Source organism: Oryza sativa, chromosome 1, assembly GCF_034140825.1.
Source record: "Oryza sativa Japonica Group chromosome 1, ASM3414082v1".
Lineage (NCBI taxonomy): Eukaryota > Viridiplantae > Streptophyta > Magnoliopsida > Poales > Poaceae > Oryza > Oryza sativa.
In genome coordinates, this window is record NC_089035.1 from 43,741,421 (window position 1) to 43,759,663 (window position 18,243).

Below are 18,243 nucleotides of genomic sequence, written 5' to 3' on the forward strand. Positions count from 1 at the left end.
TCCGAACTGTCTCATCACACACTGCGGGCAGTGAGGCTCGACGAAAATGTCGAACACCATCGGCAGGATGGGGAGCCAGTAAGCCTGGTCGCATGTGCACAAGGACGAAAGTCCTAGCGGTGCTCTCGCAGCGACGGCCTCTTCTGTGTACGGCTCCCAGATGACGTCGCTCGGCTGGAGACGGTCAAACTCAAACACAAAGTCCGGGTAACCTCGTCTCACCTGGACGTGAGCGTAACGACGCTGCAATAAACATGATCGGAATTAGACATGTTATGTGATGATAAAAAAAGAAGACGATTGATAAACTTATAACGCAGCGAAGTTGCACTAACCCCACGTCGACACCAGTAAGTCCCCATCGTGGGACCGTCCTCTGGCCACTGCGCGCTGCGACCAACCCCGTAGGGTGCGCTGTCCACCACTGGTCGACCTATGGCAAACCTCTCGGCTGCCCAAAGCTGAAGCAACATAGGGCAACCAGCGAAGATCGCTCCCGCGTCGGTCTTCGTGCACGCCTCACAGAGGGCACGGTACATGGCTACTAGCACGGCAGAACCCTAGCTCCACTGCGGCACGTCCTGTGGCTGAGCATCCGCGATGGACCGTGCGTAGTGGACCAGCCGGCAGTCCACAGCGTGCCCGTGGGTGCTAGTGAACATCACCCACCCGAACAACCACAACAGGTACGCCTCAAGGGAGCGTCGGACCGAGTAATCATCAGCGTCAGGGTGCAGAAGGTCCGTCTACAATTAAGAATGAAATGTTAGTACAAAACAATCTGTTGATCGCAAAATAAGCATGTATGATAATAACAAGTTATTTACTTACAGTGAACTGAAGCAACCAAGCCTTGCTAGGCCCGACGGTAGAGTTAGGGGGAAGGGTGTCGGCCGGTCCTAGGTGTGGAAGGCGCATCACGTGCTCGAAGCGCGCGGTGATATCCTCCTTCCACCCAAAAACACCGTCCACGGGACCAACTGGGGCTCCTGCCAGTGGTAGCCCGAGCAGGTACGACACGTCCTGCAGTGTCGGAGCCATCTTCCCACAGGGAAGGTGGAACGTGTGCGTCTCAGGTCTCCAGCGGTCTACCAGAGTGGCAAGGAGTGACCGGTCTGCATCCCACCGCTTCGCTGGGTCACGGTCGTCCGCCGCCGCCTCAACAAGCCTACAAAGTTGGTAGAAGGCCTGCCGCACGCAACCTGCATAGAGCAAACTTTAAACATAAGTACAAGACAAAGCAAAGTTGAGTTGAAATGTGAACATACGCGTTCCAAGGAATGTGACGGGGGTCGACACGCAACCACTCGCGCGACGTGCGTGGACGGAAGGTGCCGAGCTGTGCACCCTCGACTGATGACAGGAACGAGCAGTGGCTCCTGTCAATCCCACGGTTGAACAGCGCCGGTGTGTCGTACGCCATACCTACATCCAATAGATCGATCAGAAACATAAAAATAATTAGTTCAACATAAGTAATAAATGTTCATAAGTAAATTACTAACACATATTAAACAAGAGTACAAACAAACAAAAGTGTCACAATACGGAATATTTCTGATTACAATAATAACTGCAGTTACACGATATGAGTACTTAGTCCGAACACTCATCACGATAACATTATGATACAACACCGAATAATTCACAATACTACTAGTACAACAATAGTCAGAGGTACTCATTACAACAACATTCAATTGAAATTACACGATAGAAGTATTTAGTCCGAACACTCATCACATCACAATAGCATTTTATTTCCTAAATCGATAGCATTGTTACACCATGGAATCGCCTGCTGCAAGACGACGCCTTGGCCTTGCGCGCCTGCTTGTTGTTCCTTCACCAAGTGGTCGCCTTCCATCACTTGCCTGTCCAGATGGACTAGCATCCGCGCCGCTTGGAACTTCTGCATTCTTCGGGCATTTCTTGTAAGTATGGCCACGCAGATCACACTTGCTGCAGCGTAAAGTCCTCCCACCTGCTTCTGACTCATCCATATCATTTCTGATGCGTCTAGTTTGGCGTCAACCCTTTTTCACCCTTAACTTAGATGGATCTGGAATATAAAAAACTTTGCCACTCAGCGTTGTGTAAGATCCTGAGATCCCGAACCCATATATCTCCTCACTCCATGTATGAAAGATTGCTTCTTTCCTGAAATAATTTGAGACGTACACATTGGGAGATATGCCACAATCACCGGCAGTAGCAAGAACGTGTGAGCAAGGAAGTTGATGAAGCTTTGGCTTCATACAACTGCAGGTACATCCACCATCCGCCTTCAAGACACATTCCTGCATGGCTTGCTTGCGATAGATACCACGCCTGCTCCTATCAACACAAATTATTTCATACCGATGCACTTGTGTGCCTTGAGCAACAACTCTATGTCTCCGTGCCTTTTTGATTTTATCTTCCATGTACTTTGTCACTACGTTGCCAAACACTATGTTGTATCGGCCATGGACGGACCAATTTTCTTGTATCGATCCCTAAAGTAGGCTTGCGTGCCGTGAAGGATGAATTCAACAATAGCAACCAATGGAAGTACCCGAACTCCTCGCATTACCCAGTTGTACACATCTGCCAAATTGGTTGTCATTATGCCATACCGAGATCAATCGGTGTCGAACAATAGAGACCACTTCTCCTTAGGCTCATTCTCAATCCACTGAGTGAAATTTCTGATGGACGACCCTGACCTCCTTCTCATTGTTGGTGGGTCATCATGTAATGCACCAAGAGGTATGGGAGGCTCGTCACCTTCAACTTGTGGTCTGCGAGATTGCTCGTCTGTTTGCTTCGTTGTCAACTCATCCAACTTGTCCCACAACTCATTAAATTTCTTCTCTTGGTTCTGTGCACAGAGCCTCTTAAAGAGCTCCATAAGATGCTTGTTCTTGAATTGCTTGTAGAAATTTGCACCCATGTGACGCATGCACCACCGACTCCGAACATTAGGCCACTTAGCTGGAAGTCCCTTCTCATCCCAACCGTTCTGCAAGTAGTCAATAGCCCGCAACATACCCGCATGACAATCATGTATAAGGCAAACGTTGGGCCTCATACGCACCACTGCAATGTGCACTCTCTCTAGGAACCAGTACCAGCTTTCAGTGTTCCCACTCTCTACAAATGCAAAAGCCATAGGTAGAACCTGGTTGTTCCCATCACACCCAATTGCTGTCAATATCTGACCTCGGTATTTACCTGTCAAAAAAGTTCCATCTATGCATAGAACAGGTCGACAATGCACAAAAGCATTGATGCAAGCACCCAATGAGAAAAAGGCTCTTTGCAGCACACTCTTTATTCGATCATCAACCGATGTAAATGTATGTAGGTCATAGTAAGTATTATTATTCCTCTGGGCAATGGTGGCTAATAGACGAGGCAAATTATCATAAGAAGCTTCAAATGTGCCATACCTCATCTCAATAATCTTTTGTTTGGCTCTCCAGGCCTTTGCATAGCTTATGGTGTACTTGAATTTGTTCTCGATGTGCCTAATAATTGATTTTGGTTCAAAGCCAATGTTACCAACAACACTGCTGTACATCTCACTTGCCACAAAAGCTGAAGTGATGTTTCGGTGATACTTCTCCACCCCTTGTAAGTAGCATTGGTGCTCGGTCACAATGCTAACTTTCCAATAATCATTCCATTTACCCTTTTATGCATGGACACGCCACGGACAATCTTCCTTCATGCACCTCACTTCATACACATAATTTGTTGACTTGACCACCCTAAACTCTCTCTGCAAGGAAACTGCCCAATGCTTCACCGCCTCCTTCATCTCATCCTTATGAGCATACCTAGCACCCTTAATTACCTCGTTCTCCTTATACTCCCAGGGTACATGATCACCCTCTGATATAACAAGTCCAGAGAAGTCCTCATTTGCCCAATCAGTGGCCATTACATCACCTTCCTCATTGGATGATGCGTCGTCCTCCGCTTGCTCATTATCCGAATCTTCCCTCTCCATTTCATCAACAATTATACCGACTCTCTCCCCCTCATCCGCCATGCCCATGGCCTGCTCCTCCCTTGGTTGATTTTCCTCATTTTGCATCGATGGTCCAACAACATCCCCTGCATTGCTAGGACCCTCCACATCTTCGGTTTGCATTGAAACATTTGTATATTTCTCTTGTACCGACACAAATATAACGAGGGGCCATGACCGTTCAAAAGCCATTTCCACATACCGTCTCCAAGCAACAGTGCTGTCCATCGGCATTAGTTCCCAAAAATAACCTTCTATTGCACGACTCACTACAACAGATACTGACATTGTGTAGACTTCTTGGTCTATTCTAAATCCTCTCAACAACCAACTATAAATTGACTGAAATGTTCTCTCCGCAGGCCTATCGATGCCCTTAGATGTCATTACAAAATCTGACAGATCAACACCATCTGGACCAAATCTAATATTTCCTTCACCGTGAACTATCTGAAATGTGACCTTATTTGACATTGTGCCTGATGAAAACAATAATTACGTTAACCTCGCATTTCTGTACTACACCCTAAGTTACATTCTCTACAATATTGTTCTCCAAAATTCTAAAAGTAGGTTACGTTCTCCAGATCAAACTAAACTACATCTTACAATTAACACTACTATCTATGTCTCAATTCATACTATTATATTCTGTGCTCTGGATCTACACATGTGTGCTGTGTGCTATAGATCTGCTAAAATATATGGAACTAAAACTAAAACGCAACATATATACTCAAACATAACATATTAGTACAAATGCAAAAGATGTATGGGAGCAAACCTGTGATGAAGTGAGCGAACCAGCAGGGCTTCGCCGCTCCCCTTCTGCTGTCCTCCCCTCTCTCTCTTTCGTTTTTTTTGGATTTTTAGTGAATATAATGAAATTTGAGAGAGGGGGGACGGGGCTATATAGGGGGGAGGCAAAAATCGCCCTCCCCCAGGGCGGCAAGGGGGCCGCCTACAAAATTCCAGGCCCCCCGCCGCCCATTTGCAGGCGGCCCCCCACACAATGCAAAATTGCCCTCCCCCAGGGCGGCAAGGGGGCCGCCTGCAAATTTCGTTGATGGCCGTCGCCCGAGAGCGAACGGCCGTCTGCCACGTCACATTCGCCGCCCTCTGGGAGAAATCACCCTCCCAGAGGGCGGCAGGCGACTACTTCTGTCAATTTTCGAAATAGAAAATTATTTTTGTAAAACTTTTAATAAAAAAAATTAAAAATAAAAAAAATTCCCTTATCTGCAGGTTACAGCGAGTAAGCGACACTACTATTCTACTATAATGTATGCATGCTTAATTCCAAACAAGTGTACTAGTAGTATTTATTTACTAAACGAGCATAAACTTCTTTTTTCAAAATAAATATAATTATGCTTGACAGTTGTTGTCGATTGACAAACACTTTTACCAAAGGGTAAGTTTCACTTGATTATGTGTAAAAGGTAAATGGTAAATGTAATAATCTCTCCAAAATTGTATCCCCTATTACATAACCCTTAAGAGTTTATTTATAGCTTGCATATCTGGGTTTAGAACTCTAAGTAGGGATGAAAACGGAGCGGATACGGACGGATAATGCTCATACCATATTCATTTTCATATTTTTTACCGGATACGAAAACGAATACGGATAGCTCGAATACGGAAACAAATACGGATTATCTCGAATACGAATAAGAATCGAATATGATCGGACACGAATACGGAAACAAATTTTTCTCGGAACACGAAAACCAACTCAACTTCTAATATAAATAAATATCAACATATATAATTAGCTCATTTTATATAAAATGAGGTATAATTTATAAATATTTTTTAAAATTTAAATAATATTAATAGTATGGACTAGTGTTAAGAGATAAACTACTATTAAAATCTATAAATGTATATTGAAGGTTATAGAGTTAGAAAGAAATGGGGTATGTCTCATGGGTCCTGCGGATATCCGAATAGCACTGTTCACCGGATATCCGAATTATTATCCGTATCCGACGGAAACCCTGATATTATATTCGTATTCGTATCCGGGAGAAAATATCCGTATTCGTATCCGTATCCGAAATATCCGAGAATTATCCGATCCGAAAGGTATCCGTATCCGTTTTTGTCCGGAGCGGACGGAAACTATCCGCTCCGTTTTCATCCCTAACTCTAAGGTACTGTTAGTGAGTTTACACAACCGTCTTTGTGACATGTATGTTTATAAGGGTAATACTAGTCTTTTGGCCCAACCTACCGGCCCACTGGCCCTAAAGGTCTCCCCTCCTGGGCTGCTTATTGGGCTTCCTTGAACGGACATTTTCTCATACTGTAAAATTACATCAAATTTTAGTATCCTCTAGTAAAATTTATCTAAAAGTTTTTTTTAAGCATAACTTATATTTTGTGTTTATAGAACCTTTTGAATAATGTTAAAAATTAATAGCGTCATATATTAGAAAACGGAGGAAGTAATCATCATCGATGATTCATGTATACTATTCTTTTCATCATTTTAATTAACGGTGAATATCAGAATATAGACGGTCCTCTAATCCAAATCGGCCATCACTGACGATGATGGATGGTGCTAATTAATTAAATCTTTAAAATGTCCACATATATATGACGTCGTAGGGCACGATAGTGACATCTATCGCAGTGAATATAATTGTGACGACGCTTTGTCAAAAAAAAAAAAAGGTTGTGACGACTCCGATCAATGTAATGGTGGAGTATATATGACAGATGGGCACGCATGGAGAGACATATCATATGTTTGTGTATCTTGCGTCAGCTTCCACTGATATAGTATTATGTTTAGGAGATGGATTTTCATTCATCGAGAGATATCCCTCGCTTTTTTGTCATAAAAACAATTTTTAAAAATTGAACTATATATTTGTACGTAGAGTCATATATATATATGTCTCGTTAATTTATCTTGTCCATTCTTTTTTTTTTGACTGAAAACATATTTCCATCATGTCATCTAAATAGTCATAAAAAATTTAAAAAATTTAAAGTTACATGTGTACGGAGTGATATGTCTCATACTAATCTATCTTCTCAATTCTTTTTAAATTATTTTGATGGAAAAGCTAAAAACCATCGATAGTTTTTATCGATTTCACACATATTTCACGCACCACACGCCTGGACCAACTAAGGAATGAACATTTTCTGATTTGAATTGAAATTACACTTTAATTACCTTGTAATTATACTATAATTACATGCAAGTTATATTGTAATTATGTTTGACAATTTTTTTTTAAAAAAAACTATGGGTATAATTTTAGATGCACCCTTTTTTGGACTGTCTATGTAGTATTTGACAAAAAGAACCCCTAAAAAATCTCACAATTTTTCAACCGTCATATTGCTTTAATATTTGTGTGCACCTACCTAATGAAACATAACCTACCATTCCTCATCTCCTCTCCCCCTTAGCGGCCCCACGACACGAGCTTGAGTACTTGATGCCGCTGCCGCCACCTAGCCTCAATGGCTTGCGGGAAGGCGTCAACGGCGCGGCGAGCCCCACCGGCTGGCTTCTCCCCCTTACCTCCCTCCCTTTCCTCCCTCTCCTACTCAAGCTGGTGTCTCCCCGTCATCGGATCCATCACAACAGCTGCCCATAAACTAGCTTTGCCCTTGCCACCAACACCGGCCCATCACCCTCCTCCATCCCCATGGCTCCAGTGCCGCCGCCACCACCTCATCATCTGCCCGTGTCCACCGCCCACCGTCGGCCCGCGTCATCCCTCTAAGCTCAGTGATCTCCCTCCTCTTCCCCTAGCCCCCCCTCTCCTCATCCAACCCTCACCCTAACACGGGACCCTAAACCTTAACTCTTCTACCTTCGTTGGGGTTGCTGAAGCTGGCGGAGCTAGGGAAGAAGGTGTTGTCAGAGCTTGAGGAGGAGAACTGGGATCGCCGGAGCATGAATCATAAAGCAAGTATCAAGGTTAGTAATTTGTAAGATTTTGGCTCCCCAAATCTATCGTCAGCTATTTAGCTATTTTTTATTGATTATTTTAAGGTGACATGAGGATATGGTGAGAGGGATGAAAATACTTTCCCTTAAATGTATCGATCGATGGCTAGGAAATATGAAGTATTTTCTCTATCTCAAAATAAGTTAATTTAGTATGGGATGCGACATCTGTTAGTACTACTTCCTCTGTCAAAACTAACCTCATATTAGGATGTAAACATTTGTATGTCCAGATTTGTTGCACTAGTATGTATGACGTTGACTGTTTTTTTAAGGACGGAGGGGGTACGTACTACTAGCTAGCTAGATGCCGACGGATGATGATGGATTGGAAAGGCAAGTAAGCTGGAGTAGGTGGTACTAGCTAGCTAGGTGTGCCACGCACTCGCACTGCACGGAGTAGTACTGCTGCTGCAGAGAGGCGCACGACGACTATAAAAGGAGAGTGCAGGTATCTTCCTATAGTAGCTAGCTAATTGTATTATACTAGCTTGCTTGTTCAATTCAATCGAGCAGTAGCTAATTGCATAGTGATCGATCGATCTGTATAGATGGTGGTGGCCGGCAAGAAGCAGGGACGGCATTCTTTTTCTGCATCATCATCGTCGTCTTCGTCTTCTTCTTGTTCAGTAGTGCAGCTGGGTCATCATCAGCGCCCACAGGGTGAGGACCCTCTCATCGGCATCAAAGCAGCAGCAGCAGGAGGAGGAGGAATAATGAGAAAGGGCCCGTGGACGGAGCAGGAGGACGTGCAGTTGGTTTGGTTCGTGCGGCTGCTGGGCGAACGGCGGTGGGATTTCTTAGCAAAGGTGTCAGGTTTGCGCGGCGGCGGGTGATGAGCATATGCGTGCGTGCATCTAATCTATCGATTAATTGTTGATGATGTCGATCAGATGGATGGATGCATGCATATGCCGTACATAGTAGATTTGATGATAGTAACTGACATAAATATAATGTATGCGTGCGATCAACGCTGGTTGTTGGATCGTCCGTCGTGTGTATGGGTGGTGTGTGGCTGATGCAGGTTTGCAGCGCAGCGGGAAGAGCTGCCGTCTCCGGTGGGTGAACTACCTGCATCCAGGGCTGAAGCGAGGGAGGATGAGCCCCGAGGAGGAGAGGATGGTGGTGCAGCTCCACGCCAAGCTCGGCAACAGGTGGTCTCGCATCGCCAAGAGCATTCCTGGCCGCACCGACAACGAGATCAAGAACTACTGGCGCACCCACCTGCGCAAGCTCAAGCTCAAACAGCAAAAGCAGCAGCAGTCCGACGACCACCACAACGACAACGACGACGACGACGACCGCAACTCCTCCTCCTCTTCGTCCTCCTCCAACAGCAACAGCAACCTGCAGCAGCAGCCGCAGCCAGAGGATGAGTCGTCGGCCAGTGGCAGCCTGCAGGCCCAACATCATGAGGACCAGCACCAACTGTTCCTTCATCCTCTCTGGAACGACGACATCATCGTCGACGTCGACTGCTGGAGCAGCAGCACCAACGTCGTCGCTCCGCCGCCGATGCCCGCCTCGCCGCTCTGGGATATCGATGACGCCTTCTTCTGCTCGGATTATTCGCTACCTCTCTGGGGATAGTATATATCATCCATCAGCCGCCAAGACGATGACGACTACATCAACTCGATCGATCGATGCCTCCTAATCATGTGGGAGTACTCAGCTCATCTCAATTGTTACATCCTTGCTACAGCTGCTAATTACTGTAATTACTAGCTTGCATATAGGGATCGACGGAGGAATTAATATATACATGTTAGTAACTCGTTCTATAGCGCAACTTGCAGTTGCATCTCAATCTCTGATCAGTACTATATAAATATATATATATGTAACAGCTGCTAGCTATAGCTAGCTGCGTACACATCCATATGAATGTGTGTGTGTTCATGCTTGTACTGCCTCTTGTAGTATATGCACATATACGTGCAAGTGCAACAGACGGCTGCTGGCTGATATATTTTGATCAGCGCGCCACGTGCACGTGCATACGTTTCTTCATTTCTGGCAAATTCATATGTATCATGTTATACACTGAACTGAATACTGTATTATGCTTCACGTACCATTTTGTATATATACATATCAGATAATAATTTTATGGTGGCTTGGTATGGTACCGAGTGGAATTAACAGATGATCATCGTTATTCTTTTCGCACGCGCGCGAAGCAAGCATATTAGGGCAGTAGAGAATCTGAATTTCGCAAATAGCTTGCTTACACAGAATCTGAATAAATGCATTCATGAGATGCAAAGCCAGGCTGATTGAATTGATACCCGCCCGCCGCGTGAATCTTAATAATTGTGTCTGTACATGCAGATGCATGAGCAACATGCATATTGCCTCCTACCTGAAAACTGTGGAGCGATTGCAACTGATACGTACTATATCAATCCAAGATGCTGCGTACTACGTGCTATATACAGAACAACAAGATTAGGAGGACAGCTATCTAAATAGCTACTGTTGCCACCCGGCCGGCGATTAGCTATACAAGCAAGAGAAGATCAGAGGCCGGACAGGTACGTGTTCCTTTTCCAAATTCCATCTCAACTGTAGTCGGCCTGAATGAGCGAGATAGATAGTAGATGGAGGGAATTGGGTGATGTGTATTAGCTAGCTAGCTGAAGGTCAGCCACTGCCACTGCCCCTGCAAGTTGGAGAGGAAAAGAGAGGCCCCAATTCAACTGCTTCCAAGCTAGATAGCTTCTGATAAGCCACCTGGTTTTTATTCTTTTCTTTTCTTTTCTTTCTTTCTTTCTCTCCGGCCGGCCGGCCTTTAAAAAGGAGATCGATCATATCGATGACGATCCAACAAGATGAAGAGCTAGCTAGCTAGAAGGTGCCAAGATTAAAGTGGTAGAGCATATAGATATCGCCGTACGTGATAAGGAGCCAGCAGCAGCTTGGTACCTTTGTGCAACTTGCCTAATTTGCTGTAATTCTCTCATATTACCTAGCATTATCCTGATGATTAGTTTACTCCAACTAGCTAGATAGTGCTTCATCACCATGTAGCTAGCTTGCTTGCTTTAGTGCTGTTGTCTTGTCTTCTAGCGTGCTGATAGCTAACCTCACGCATGCCCAGCCTCATCTCATCTGATATTGATCCTCACTTTCTTCTTTTCTGACCCCCACAATGCTAGCTGCTGCTTGCAATCTCTTGCAATTTTTTCTTTTCTTCTCCTTCCTGCCGGCCTCCAATTCGATAGCTACGTCTAGCTTGACATGGGATAGGGATATGATATATGCACTGCACAAGAATCTTGCGGCCTTCCTGTTTCTTCTTTTTATCACAACATCCATAAAGTCGCTTTCTGTGGGGAAAGATGGTTGCAAAAGTATTACTACTACCCTCTGTCCTTCTTAGCTTAAGCTTAGGGTCAAATCTTCTCTCATCATATATTCCAAAAGGAAGAAAGAAAAAACATATGGATCTAGTGACACGCGCACTGAAATCATACAGGGGATTTAAGGTTCCTTGTTTTGTTGTTCACAATATGTGTTAGTAGTTTGGATGTATTTTAGATATAGATAGATGCTTGTTAATTAGTATTCCCTCCGTTTCATATTATAAGTCGTTTTAACTTTTACCCACTTGAACTTATTTAGACTTGATCGAATTTATAAAAAAAATAGCAATATTTACAACATCGAATTAGTTTCATCAAATATAATATTGGATATATTTTAATAATATGTTTGTTTTATATTGAAATGTTACTATATTTTTCTATTAGTCAAACTTATAAAAGTTTGGCAAAATAAATCAAAGTAACCTATAATATAGAACAGAGGGAGTAGCAAGAAAGAAAAGTTCGATATAGTGTATACCGCAATTCTGAAACTAGTATATTATGCATGCATGAGGATAAAAGGGAGGAAATGGTTCTAAACTTCGAAGGAGCGTCCCATCGTTGTTTGCTGTGAAAAAGCTAGTTAACTATTTCATCTGTTTATAACTAGTAATATGTCCGTGCATTGCAACGGATGAGATCCATATAATATAGGCTAGGAAGGTGGATTAAGATGACTAGAAAAGTGGACTGAGGATAAAGCACTGGAGGCGGTGGTTACATATACAAAACCGTAGAAATTAAGATGTGTGCGGGTGGTGAGAGGAGGAGATAAAAGGATGACGACTCCCTTTTAAATAGTAGAGATTTCTCATTAGTGAACAAAAAGCTGACGTCTTGAGGATTCAGTACATAGCTGACACTTGTGTCTCTAGATGTCTTAGTGAAAGTAGAAGTGCACTTGGAACATACTATAAGATGCATCCATGATAGGCAGCATTGACACAGCTTTCAGTGCAAAGTCAAACAACATACTCCATATAGCTAGGCTAGCCCTGCATTTGCTTTCTTGTTCCATATAATCTTACACCTTGATGCATCAGTGGCCTATGGTCTGATCATGGCAAAAGAAAAGTACAGTATATTCCATTCCCAAGCATAATTCAGGTTCACCTTTTTCTAGGCAGAAAATTAAGCGATTAATAATAGTTAATAAGTGTCTGACAGTAACTAGCTAGCTAGTAGATAGAGACTGGACTGAACTAATCGTCAATATATATAATTGATTTGTCAGAATTAAGGAGCAAAACTGGAGCTGCAGGTACATATATTACAGGTAGATGTGGGCCTATCCTAAATTCTAATTTCGGTATGCCTGTGAGTGCTGATCAAATTAAGCACTTAAAGATTACTTTATTGTGGTGCCATGCACGCAGTAAGTAGCTAATCAAAAGTGAGCAGAGCTGAGGAATCAGCCATCAGGCATATCATGATGGATGGATGGATGGGTTAGCCTTGCATCGATCATTCAGTTAACACTTAACACCCACAAAGGATTAATTCAGGCAGACACTGATTCAACAAGAAGCAAGGCATCAGTAGAGACGACATGCACTTTAGCCACTAATATAATTACTGTCTAGTTAGTGTCTCCATTCCAACGACGTCGCCATTGATCATGGAGGAGGGCTACGCAAGCAAGCAATGCAAGCGCATGATTGTTTTTCGATCGATCACGTCACTGACGAACGCATATCCATCATCATTCATATCCATCCAACTTGCAGAGAAAAGATCACGTCGATGTTAGCTCAAGGCAGGCGCAATACACTAACAGAGTTTAATTAATTCCAAGTGGCCTTGCCGATTGGTTATATAATTAGCGTGTATAATAACAAACGCAGGCAGGCATTGCCATTGATGACGATATCGTACTAACTAACTAGCTAGACAATTGATTGAATTGGATGGGCTTATCCACGTTTTCAAATCACCGCTCGCAATTTCGTTAGGATCTATCATATCACACATGCATACTGGCTGCGCATGTCGATCACACTAGCTATCTAATCTAGATCGATTTGTCCCCAATGGCAGACAACATGCCATATGACCTTATCATCGTATATATATCTCGTTTTCGCTGGAAGGTGGAGCACCCCCTGCCTACATGTGTTTGTGAAAATCGGCATTTTCACATGCAGACGTCACAACCACACGCAAACACGATTTTCACATATGGACGTCCTAAGGAAGCTGCTTGGAAAAACCGATTTTTACAACCGACCAAGCAAGAACACCGGATTGCAATTTTTTTTAAAAATAAAAATAAAAAATCAAATCCAAAACCCTAGCCAAGGTCCCCGTAAGGCTACCGCCATCATCGAGCACCGCCACAACAGCCTGCTGCCATCGCGTGGTCCAATGTCGATGTTGTTGTTGCGTGGTTGAGGTCCTCGTCATGCTGTCGAGGTCGAGGTCTTCATCGCGCGCTCATTGACACTGCCCTTGTGCCCGATGGTGCCGTGGATCCGCCGCCTCCGGCCACCAGGAGACGGATCCGCCATGGCTGGAGCCCTCTCGACTGATCTTCCTCTCCCGCCATCAGAGGGGTAGAGGTGTCGCCGCTACCAGATCCACGAAATGCCATCGTGGGTTTGCCGCCTTCGGGCTAGCAGGAGACAGATCCACCATGGCTAGGGCCCTCCTCGATGGTTCTTCCCCTCCCGTCATCGAAGAGGGAGATGTGCCACCACCTATCTCTGTTGTCGTCGTCACCGCTGTCGGCCTCCACAGTCGCCGCCAACCTCTATAGCGATCGCTCCCATAGTTAGCCGCTCCTGGCACCAATGCTCCTGTCATTGCTCGATGGGGAAGAGAGGAGAAGAGAAGGAGAAGTGAAGGGGGAGAGAGAAGAAGTGAAATGGATTGATAAGGAGAAAAGAAAGAAAATAAATAATGGGGAATGGAGCCGGCCAGTCGTGCCTCAATTTTCACATACAAACCTCTTAAGATGCTCGTCTGGGAAAATAATTTATTATTGTAGACGGATCTGTTAAGAGACCTACTTGTGAAAATTTAAAATGTGGGCCTTGATCAAACACCTCTCGCACATTTTTATAAGCGGGTATTTTTTTTCCTCCTTAGTAAAAGTAAAAGGGACCTACACATGAAAATCCTTTTTAATAGTGCTTGCCACTGCTTACGATTTTTAAGATGGAGGTTGTTACTACTTCATTGCAGGGCCAGGGGATCCAAAACTAATTTTCTTGTTTGGGAGGGGCAAAAATGCACTATGCTGAATTAAAGAGCATGCGGTTAGCTATATACTAGTGGACGACATAGAAAAAAATTTCACGCGGTTGCAATCTCCAAGTGATATTTATCCTTTACTATAGTTCGAAATGTTAGTGCACACATGCAATGCACTAACAAAGCTTTCCTTGTCATACTAGTGTTGATCCGCTTGCGATTCTTCTTGAAAAAAAATGTAGCAAAACTCATATATATATAATGTAAAAATCTGAAAACTATATCCATGTCATCTAGCTAGAGAAAACTTTTACTCTCAATTTTTTTACGCATGATTAAATTTAAGGGTAAAATTTTACTCTTGATAACAAGAATATATATAGAATGATTTACACTGTATATTTTACTTCCTTCTAGTCCATATATAACTCTCTGCCGTTTCGTTTCGATTGGGGAGGGGGGGGATTCCCACATAGACCCATCTGAAAATGATCAGTGATCGATGCCTAGTTAATTATCCTATTGCAATACTGCTTTCTTTTCTTTTGAAGATGAAGATAAAGATTAAATTTTTTTTTGCACAAAACGAGGTGGTATTAACGTATGATTGATTGGATTTTAATTATAACAAACTAGAAAAAAGATTAATTAATATGATATTTTAGAGCAACTTTCATATAGAAAGTTTTCGCACAAAACACATTATTTAGCAATTTGAAAAGCATGCCACGAAAATCTTAATCTTTATCCAACTCTTGTTGGAGAAAAGAACGGGACCTAAAGTAGATAATTCAAAATTAATACATGAATTATTCATTCTTTAATATGCTCGAAGATCGAAGAAATACCACTAGTTTCCGTCTATTTAAACGTACATTACGGGATGCATTTAAGAATGTGTGGGTGCGCTCCGTTCTTTTTAAAAAAAAATCAAACTAAGAGGAGATATGACCCCTCCTAGTATAACGAATCTAAACAAAGGGCTATCCACATTAGTTGTACCAGAAGAGGTCACATTTCCTACTAGGTTAGCTTTTTTAGGGTGGAGTGAGTAGTGATGTGTGTGTGGGTGCGTCATATAATAAAAAAATCGTTAGATACTCCAGAAAAGAGTAGCAACTAACTAGGGAGCACCAAGGCATATTTAGTACTTGCACTAGTAGAGTAGTAGTAGGGAGTGGATTTTTATCTCTCGAGGGGACATTCTCTCGTTTTATGCATGGTGTTTAAAAAGTTATCAAAAAATTTAGAAAAAAATATTAAGATAGATCAATATATGATATATCTTTTCGCAAACTTGCAAATTAAAATTCGACTTATACAATTCAAAACAAAAATAACAAATTTGACCATGAATTACGCGTTCTATTAATTGTCAAATTCGTTATTTTTATTCCTACTTGTATAAGTTGAATTTTAATATGCATGTTTGTGAAGTGATATATCACATATTGATCTATCCTATTATTTTTTAAAAAAAAATTTGATGGCTTTTTAAGTGACATGTAAAAATAAGGGGATATCCCATAATGGATGAATTGAGTTTTCGGTAGTACTAGTAGTGTAGCCTGTAGTTCTTTTTTCCCCCTTGAAAAGGAGAAGTAACAAGGTGAACAGGCCTCCTAACACAGGTTGAGAGTAAACCAACATTATCCCACCAAAGTTTTACGGAATAAGTTCATACGAGGTCCCTTAACTTTACACCGAATCCGATTTTCGTCCTTCAACTCAAAAACCAGATACAACCGGTCCCTGCTCTATCAAAATCGGTGCAAACGAGGTCCCTCGGTGGTTTGAAATGCGGTTTTGGCTAACGTGGCGCCAACGTGGCCGGTTTGACTTGGTCTTTGTCCCACGTGGCATTTGACGTGGAACTTACGTGGCAATTCGATTCCGGAAAAATAATAAAAATAGTGGCCCCACATGTCAGCTACACAAAAAATATAAAAATGGTGGGGCCCACGTGGGCCCCACCTGTCAACCTCGCCTCCCTTCTTTCCTCTCCCCCTCTCTTCACCAGCCGCACGCCGCCGCAGAGGCGCTCCACCTCCGGCGCCGACGACTCCCTCAGTCTGGGCACGTCGGCGACCGCCACCGCCACCGAGAACGCCTCCCACCACAGCACGTCGGCGAATAGCGGCGTGTACCTATCGGCGACCAGCAATGTCACGCACAGGCGACACGTCGTCACCGTCAGGCACCTTCGTGGTCTTGGATTGCGAACAGGACGAGGAAGCGCTTCGGGAGGTGGAGCGCAACCGGAACCACAAGCGGCAGTGGGCTGCCCAGGGGCTGGCGGGGCGGCGCTGGGCGCTAAAGATGACCGAGATGAGGCCGCTCACGAGGACGACAGCCCGCGTCATTATTCTTGATTCTGGCCAATTAATTCTTGATTCTTTCTGGATGCGATGATTTTAGCTTGAGCAAGCAGTAGATCTTGATACTGTAATGGTTACTCGGTCGCTGCCGTCTTGCTTGGCACTGCTCGTCGCTGCCCTGGTAGCAGCAGCAGCAAACAATATGCGAGATTCTTCAGGGAAATACCAAGTTCTGGTGCTGATAGGCGGCGCCATGGCCGTAACGGCAGCAGTGGTTGCGTCGGTGATGAGAAGCTGCAGGGGTCGAGCATAGGGATCTCGATCTTGTCCGCCTCCTCCTCCTTGCTTGTGTTGCTCTGCGCCCCGGCTGAGTTGCCGTTGGAGCAGTTGGCCGTCGCGCGGTGGAGGACGACAACGGCGAGGGGGACGGGACGAGCACGTCGGTCCAGGTCGTCTTCTTCTTGCTCTTGCCCCCACCCTTCTTCTGCTCCGGCAACACCCGCTTCTTGAGGTGCGTGCTCCACCTCGCCGTTGGCGTCCTCTCGGCCTCATCCCGTCGCCATCTCCCAGGAGCTCGCCGCCACTCTCCACTGCTCCGCCCGCCGCCCCTCTCTCCGCCCGTCACCCCTCGGCGCCGCGGTGCCGTCGCCCCTTGCCCCTCGCCTGTCCCGGCCTGCTCCAGCCACCGCCGCTTAGCTCCGCTGGCCTGCTCCAGCCACCGCTGACATGTGTGTAGCTGATACGTGGGTCCCATGATTTTTATTTTTTAAGATTGAATTGCCACGTAAGCGCCACGTCAATACCACGTGAGATGAATACCTAGTTAATGGAGCCACATAGACGCCACGTCAGCCAAAACCGGGCATAAGAGCAAGTTCAATAGTATAGCCAACTACTAGCTCCAAATTATCTATAGCCAATTTATATAATATTTGCTTACTATACTATAATATCTGGTCCCACCTATCATACACACATTATGTCTTGGAGTCCGTGCTGCAGCTGGCTACAGATCTGTAGCCCACTGCTCTTCTCTCTCTTTATTTATCTCTTTAAAATATGTTTATAACTGGCTTATTGCCCGCTATTGTACCTGCTCTAATACTGCCAAGGGACCTTGTTTACACGGTTTTGTAAGTTGAAGGATGCGTTGTATCCGTTTTGCACTCGAGGGACGAATTTCGAACTCAGCGACAAATTGAGTTTTACTCATCAGCTCCAAATTTCCAGTAAGTGGACAAAGGAATATGGGCCTATGGGCCGCCGAAGTTCTGGCCCATCCGTCCAATGAGATAGATGGGTGACCAGTTAATTGGGCCTCCCGTACGTTGAAGGCCTGAAATATTTAGGCCACGGAAA

At 44.2% G+C, this 18,243-nt stretch overlaps 1 protein-coding gene across 1 annotated transcript; it reads left to right on the forward strand.

Moving 5' to 3' along the window:
• The first annotated feature begins 8,452 nt into the window (after positions 1–8,452).
• On the forward strand, positions 8,453–10,012 carry LOC4324302 (transcription factor MYB59). Its single transcript, XM_015765673.3, has 2 exons — positions 8,453–8,816; positions 9,028–10,012. Exons 1-2 carry the CDS (start codon positions 8,552–8,554, stop codon positions 9,591–9,593), a joined length of 831 nt encoding a protein of 276 aa, XP_015621159.1. The 5' UTR covers positions 8,453–8,551; the 3' UTR covers positions 9,594–10,012.
• The last annotated feature ends 8,231 nt before the right edge of the window (positions 10,013–18,243 follow it).

Excerpts from the sequence above, each read along its gene's own strand:
- LOC4324302 (XM_015765673.3), top strand. The coding sequence starts at position 8,552 with ATGGTGGTGGCCGGCAAGAAGCAGGGACGGCATTCTTTTTCTGCATCA. Across the intron at positions 8,817-9,027 it reads TTTCTTAGCAAAGGTGTCAG|GTTTGCAGCGCAGCGGGAAG; the intron begins GTTTGCGCGGCG and ends TGGCTGATGCAG.